The sequence below is a fragment of the Gadus macrocephalus genome, chromosome 8, assembly GCF_031168955.1.
Source record: "Gadus macrocephalus chromosome 8, ASM3116895v1".
In the NCBI taxonomy this organism is placed as follows: domain Eukaryota; kingdom Metazoa; phylum Chordata; class Actinopteri; order Gadiformes; family Gadidae; genus Gadus; species Gadus macrocephalus.
Window position 1 is genome coordinate 11775169 of NC_082389.1, and position 7662 is coordinate 11782830.

General features: G+C 44.6%; 1 protein-coding gene across 1 annotated transcript; it reads right to left on the reverse strand.

The window, feature by feature from the left end:
* Positions 1–169: 169 nt before the first annotated feature.
* LOC132463075 (crystallin J1C-like) lies at positions 170–4029 on the reverse strand. The gene is made up of 10 exons (XM_060058979.1): positions 3869–4029; positions 3348–3414; positions 3013–3189; positions 2768–2866; positions 2589–2681; positions 2090–2246; positions 1621–1736; positions 1234–1311; positions 913–1052; positions 170–463 (listed from the first exon to the last, which is right to left on the reverse strand). The coding sequence occupies exons 2-10, from the start codon at positions 3412–3414 to the stop codon at positions 365–367; spliced, it is 1026 nt and encodes a 341-aa protein (XP_059914962.1). The 5' UTR covers positions 3869–4029; the 3' UTR covers positions 170–364.
* Positions 4030–7662: the final 3633 nt, after the last annotated feature.

A 7662-nucleotide genomic window follows, 5' to 3' on the forward strand; every position in this document is an offset into this window, starting at 1 on the left:
TTATCGTAGTATAGTAAACTAATGTAAATGTAATCGTATTTAAAGCGAAATTATAACACAATAAAGTATATCGTAATGTAAATAAACATAATGTAATGATGCAAAGTATTGAATGAAATTAGTTTCAGTATTAATTTCGGTCCACTTTAAAATATGATGGTAAACAAAATAGCAGTTTTATTTTATTTCATAAATGAACCCACTGACTTGTCACACTTGCACAGAAACAAATACATCCGACTCCTGCCTTGCAAAAGTTTAAACAGGAATAATCATTAATTGTTCTGCAAAAGCTCTAACAATTCTAGGTTCTAGTAGTTTCACGAAGATCACAAGTTACATATTCTGATAACTAGTGATACTTCTATTGGTGTTGCTCAGCGATTTTCTTAGCGAGCTCCAGCAGAGAACCGTAGCGAAGAGTCTTGCTTCTCCAGGAAGAGGGAATTCCCTCAAGACCGATCTAGAAAAACAATGAATAAATACAATTCACCTTTTATAACCTTGACAAATATAGAGAACAAAAATAATATAGAGTTTATTGTTAATTGTTTCATAGATATTCCAATTCAATTATAAATATGTGACAAATAAATCCCAAAAATATATTAGAATAGCTACTGTGATGTAATATTTAGCACAATACGTTTTATCCTCCCGGAGGTTGGTGCCTGTTCAGTTTTAGAATCACTGACACATTGTTACCAACCCACTCTTCTCAAAGTACCGAAGGAGTTTGTGTTCATTACAACCAACACACACACACACACACACACACACACACACACACACACACACACACACACACACACACACACACACACACACACACACACACACACACACACACACACACACACACACACACACACACACACACACACACACACACACACACACACACACACACACCTGCGCTCCGAGGCAGGCCCCGATGAAGGAGCTACGGCTGCAGGTGCATCCTCCGCAGCTCATGGTTTCTCTGACCGCCTGTTCATAACCTTTGGCTGTCAGGACCCCATGTAGCGCTGCTTGGAACGCACCCGGCAAACCTGCATGGACCCCCACGACATTATCATCATCACACACATGGGGAAGAGTGTGGATAAAACCACAACATTTTTTATCAACAATGGCATATCTTTTTTAAATGCCTAAAATTCACAATATTAGCGTAACAGATTGACTGGGTTCTGCAGAACATGCAGATGGAGAAGGAAGAAGTGAAGATACCTCAGGAGTTGGGAAACTTAGCCGGGATGACTTCCTGGGGAGACTTGGACATGAAGTCCTTCACCTCATCAATATGGCCTGAAAAACAGTACAAATATAACCCACACAGAAAATGATTCAAAATCGAACAAAATCCGAATGGCTCAACGGGTAGATACAGTTAAGAGCAGCAATATGATGATCTGCGCATATTTGGAGGATTTTTGTGTCCCGTGTGGAGCACCCAAGCCCTCATGTTATATTTACCTACTCTTTCCCCTGCTAATGTAACCATTCAGGAATATTTAACCTGGACTCATTCATACAAAAGTGCCAAATATGGTCAAATAAAATAAATAGACCGTGTCATGTGAGCAAGTCACGTGACGTTGCGAGGGCCGCACACACCAGAGCTGTCATTGTCCCCATCTTGAGGGTGAGCTCTGTTGGGGTCGTTGAGCTGGTCCATCACACAGTCCAGCGCTTTAGGATCAGAACCATTTAGGATGAAATGCTCCAAAATCCTGAAAAATAAAAAACACACACACACACACACACACACACACACACACACACACACACACACACACACACACACACACACACACACACACACACACACACACACACACACACACACACACACACACGAGAATTCAGTCACTAAGGAGCAAATAAGCCGTTTGGCATTTTTCTCCAGGACGTCAGGGCCACAGGTAGGTGTAGGCATGGGGCAGGAACCCATTATCGTTCCATCTGGGAATCAAACTCCTTCACCACCACATCCTCCTGACCTCATTAATAACTCGACGACAGTAACCGATAATCAGAGAGGTGCCTCCAGTGGGGTGGGATCCTGTGCCAAGCAGGTGCCCACCTCGCCGCTGCCAGCGTCTCCACCACGCAGGCGTCGTTGTTCTGGGTGACACGCACGGCGCTCTCCACCTTCTCCAGCATGTCCGGCTTCCCCGCGTAGAACGCCACTATGGGTGCCAGCTTAGCCACGCCGTCGATCTGCCCGTCCGTCTCACAGCCTGCAGGGAGGACGAGGAAGAGACGGATGACAGGTCTCCCATGTCTCTACATTTATTGTAGGCACATTTTTGCCCAAGCTACTTAAGGTAAGATCAACTTTATCCCCGGATGGTAGCTTTGGTTGTCAAGGTAGCAGAGGTACAGGGGCAGTAAAAATGACAAAGGAACAACAATTAAATCCAGAAGAATACGCACAGATCTACAAACAAACAAATGTACAGGTGAGCCTTAGAAAAAAATCAAAGCATACGATCTAAATTGCAGCAACTACAAGACTTGTGATGCACGATTACATAAAAAAATAAAAAACTGAACAGGGTAGGTGGTTCTTCCTGTCCTACCTGTATCCTGTTTGCCTGCGTCCACGTTCTTCAGGAAGCCCTTTAAACTGGCGTGTCTCCAAGGGCCCTGGATCGGCAGTTGAGGTTTCGGTCCTTAAATCATACATTTGTTTTGTTCATTTTTTCAGTTAGCAATGATGGACCCATCCCCTGCTTTCGCGTTAGAGAAGGGGCCTTACCTCCAGGGACTTTGTAGGGGTCGTTGACCGGCGTGTCGTACTCTGAGCCGGGCCCGAAGGCCTTCAGTGTCCGTTGCTTCAAGTCTTCGACATTCAGTCCTGGTCCAAATCGGGGAAAAGAATGTCACCATTTTTTAAACAGTAGCAACATCATCCACAGTGAAATTCAGTCAATCAATCAATGCGGAAACTTGTGGACAAATTACATTAGACATTATGTGATTTTGAGAGTGGTCGCCCGTTACCTCCACATTCGGCCAGGGACTCCAGCAAGACATAGGCCTGGTCTCCATAGCAACTCTGCTGCCCGGTGTCTCTGCGGTAGAAGGGGTTGACGGACTCAGGGTTGAACTCAGGGTGAGGCTGCTTGGCCAACAAGACCTTCAGCTTCTGCAGGTCGTACACCCAGTGTAGCGGTTGGGCTACGCAGTGGACACACACAATTAAACAAACAGACAAAAACAATCACGTTAAACACACAAAGTGGTTTGTTAAGTCTCATTGACGGTAAATGTTTTTTTGTTTTTTTACATTGAGTCAGTCTTACAAAAGTTTATATTTAGAATAGAATGTAGCCTACCAGCAGAGTCTGCCACCGCGGATCCAACGATGGCTCCAATAGCCCTGTCGGCCAGGCTCAATGCCATCTGGAAACAACAGTATGCTTATCAACTAAAGATTAACATGAAAATGTTGTGGCGAGCTTGCATAGACGCCTTGGATTTTGTGCACTGATTGGAATGTTTAACCTGTCAATCTGTGTTGGCCAATCAATTGATTTGTTTGTTGGTTGGGTGTGGAGAGTGGATGTGGAGTCTTGTAAGTCTCGGTGAATTTCTTGCAATTTTTCGGAATATTTTTGGCGTGGGTTACGGCCAGTGTTTTGTTGTCATTCTCCTAACAGGACATTCATCTGTCCCAGGCGAGATCGTACAGTATGTTCAGTTTAAGAACTGTTTCTAGACTTGCCTCTGGTAATGTTACAGTTACTATGAGTGCAGTGAATGTATCAATATCTTTAATATGATTGCAAGCTCTGACCCACTAACATCGATTCGATTATTTAATAGAGTAGCGACTGCGAGGATGATAAGATCTTACCTTGAACCCTGCACGCAAGTTCCCTTGAGAAATACGCTACACTTCCTTCTCATGTGACTTTATGCTCACGTCATGTGATTATGGGCTCGACGGGGTTTCGCTGATTTCCAAACGTATTCCCAGCAGTCCTGTATGTGTTGCTGCTTATCCAGGTTGGACTACATCCAATGTAGATGAAGGCGTGTCTTCAATACCTCCAAAAGCGTGTGGTGGCCACCAGCGCCCCTAGTGGTCACTTGATCGTTGTGAGGCAGCCTCTAACCGCTAGAGCTCACTGTTCCGTAAAAAGTAATGTAGCTTCACAACTCATCTCTGTTTTGGCCATGGACCTATAAAAGAACGGACAGCGGATAAAAAATGGCGCTCATACATTCGTATGAAAACTGCTCAAAGGTGCAGGGCAACATCAAGGCAGAGGATCAAGGAGAGATTTGCTTCCGCATCATGGGAGCCAGCCACGCCCTAGTGCATGACGTGCCGGATGCAGAATTATTCTCGTTGTCTAGCATTGATTGATTGATTGATTGATTGATTGATTGATTGATTGATTGATTGATTGAAAACTTTATTTCAGAATCAGGTCCATAGATAGCACAAGACAAATACAGTACAAAAATATAAAAAGTCAGTTCATATACAATCATTTCAGCCGGTGCATCCTGAGGCTGGAGTGGGATTTACAAGAACCACAATGATACTATCCCCAGATTCCTCCAATCGATTCATAACTTAAACATAAGATTTCTTAAAAGTACATGGAATGCGCTCACTCCTGCAGTGACTGGCTGGCACTGCCCCCTCTGGGCACAATGTGCATAGCATCATTGTATGCAACTTTCAGCCTCTGCATGCTAGATTTTTTGTAACTTGACCATAATTGAGCGCAGTAAAGTGGTGTACAATATGCACAAAAATGTCCAAGGTATTTAATCCTTCTAAATACTTCAAGAATATTGCCAGAAAGTTTGAACGCAGGGAAATTTAGCCTTTTATCCTGCTTGGTTCTACATATTAAAAGTCCAGCACTATACTTGGGCTAATAATTACCATATCATCTGCATACATAAGGTGGTTCACCAACATTTCACCAGTCATACACCCTGTGTATGGATTCCTCCCTGCCTAGCGCCATTGCCAACTCAAAAGGGGGATGATATCTCCCCATTTAATCTGCATCTTCTGGTGAGCATACCATGAGATCAGGACCCATACAATATACCCAGGCATGCCGCATTGTTAGCATTGTAGCATCATAAGCGAGAGGTATGTCTACACATCCCTCGGCGACTTTAAGTGATTAAAAGTGAACACAGTGCCTAAAAACTATCAACATCATTCATGTTAAGTAAAAGGAAACCTCGGACACGAGAAGTTAACTGAGCTCTCTCGGATGCCGGGCCGAAACAACACTTGTTTCACTACGACTCCTTTCAGCTGCCGACCCCTCCTTCTCTAAAACGCTTGAGGTGACCATTTGGTGCCATTTTTTGCGGCGACACATTCCTGTTCCCCACTTGTATTGGAGTGAAAAGGGATATATACTTCTGGGCCCCTTGAATTGAGGGACCCGTCCACAGCCTGCTTAACCACTCCAATACAAGTGGGGAACAGGAATGTGTCTCTGAAAAAAAATTCTGGATATCAATCAAAGGCTCATAATTATCTTTATACCATGTAATAATAAAATGTAAGTTTCCTCTCAAAACGCCACATCACCTTTTATTTTATTTATGTATTTTTTTGCAGGAGAAGGAGGAGTTGGCAGCTGAAAGGAGTCGTAGTGAAACAAATGTTGTTCTGTCCCGGCATAATAATGGTTAAATAATAATTGTTGTCCAGATGACAGGAGGAGTGTAATTTAAAGATCACATATAGAGAATCATCGGGGGGATAATTAACTTATACTTCCGTGGTCGGTAAACTATGCGACTGTGCTCACTCAGACCTCTCGCTTATGATGCTACAATGCTAACAATGCAAGTTAACGAGAATATTTCTGCATCCGGCACGTCATGCACCAAGGCGCGGCTGGCTCCCATGATGCGGAAACAAATCTCTCCTCGATGTTGCCCTGCGCCCTCGAGCAGTTTTCATAGGAATGAATGGGCGGCCATGTTTTTAGTCCGCTGTCCTTTCTTTAATAGGTCCATGTTTTGGCTCCGTAAGGATGGAACGAGCTCCATGCCAATGTCAGGACCGCAGTGTCGATCACCGTCTTCCGCAAGAGACTCAAGACTTGCTTGTTCAGAGTTCACCTTGATTCCGGATAGCCTCTTCCCTTACCCCCATCCAGCCCTTCTCCTCTCCTAAGGACACCCCTCTAAAGCACTTATTGTATGTTTGTACGTCCTGGCACCAAAAAATAGTAGTTAGCCTTGTGTTGCATCTTATCCTATAGCTATCTTTGTTGAATATGGGGAATGGGTTATCCTAGCATGTCTTAGTTGTTTCTATGAACATCCATACTGTACAGACAGCGATATGTTGTTGCTTCTCTTTCTTCGGTCAAATGTACTTATTGTAAGTCGCTTTGGATACAAGCGTCTGCTAAATGTAAATGTAAAAAGAACTATCATTCGAGTGTCGTTTGTTAGAAATGTCATAGCCAGCCCCCAGCTATAGTATCTGTCAAACGTAGGGAGGGAGGGAGCAGAGAGGGATGGGGCAGTTTTTTGGGGTTGGTATTTTCAAAACCTTGCTCTCTACTGCTCTCTCTCTATACCACCCTTAAATCGTACCTACAGCAACATTAACTAAAACGTCCTCAGGCGATTAGACAGAGAGAGAGAAACTCTGTTAGAGGCAATGGCGGGACTTTCATTTATTTATAGTCCACTGCTCTCCTTTCAATTGGCCAACTCATATTGCTGCAAATAAACAATCCAACTCTCTCTCTCTCTCTGTCTGTCTCCCTATCTTTCTCTCTCTCTCTCTGGCAAAAAATACTTCACGCTCTCAGTCGCTTTCACTTCATCTCCTGTCCTCTCCATCGTCATCGCTTCTTCCAAACACACATATTCACACACACACACACACACACACACACACACACACACACACACACACACACACACACACACACACACACACACACACACACACACACACACACACACACACACACATGATTGAGACAAAAGAAAACACAAAGGTTTGTTTTTGGACGTGTTATTGGACACCTCTCCCAACACCACCCACCCCACCATAAACCTCCGCCAAATCTTTATTTCTCGGGGGCCCTTGTCGAGACGGGTCCCTCAGAAGGAGCTCTCTGCCCCTCTCTCGCTCCTTGTCCCTGCTTGACCCACGGAGACACATTCTAGCACTGTCCAGAGTGCCAGCAGGCAGCAAACAGACACCCAGACACCCCATCCGCTGCCCCACATCTCTTATTTTTAGCCCATATCTCTGCCACCTATCTGGGCTTTATATGGGAAGCATCCCTCCCCCACACCCCCAGACTAGGGCCTCTCCTCCCTCTCTATTTCCATCTCCATCCCCTTGTTTTTCCTCAAGTTGACACATATGAGTTATTTGTCGTCAGAGGGATGTTGGTCTGTCCAGCAGCAATGCACCCCGACTCTGACTCTGGTTTGAGTCTGGCGCCCCCCACATCTCCCTCTCTGTTCTTTGCTTTCTCCTCCTTACTTGCTTGTGCTCGCTCTCTCTCTCTCTCTCTCTTTACCTTGCACATTTGCTCCTTCTCTCTGTGTCATGTCATGTTCTCAGTCCATGTGGAGCGAGAGAGAGAGAGAGAGAGAGAGAGAGAGAGAGAGAGAGAGAGAGAGAGAGAG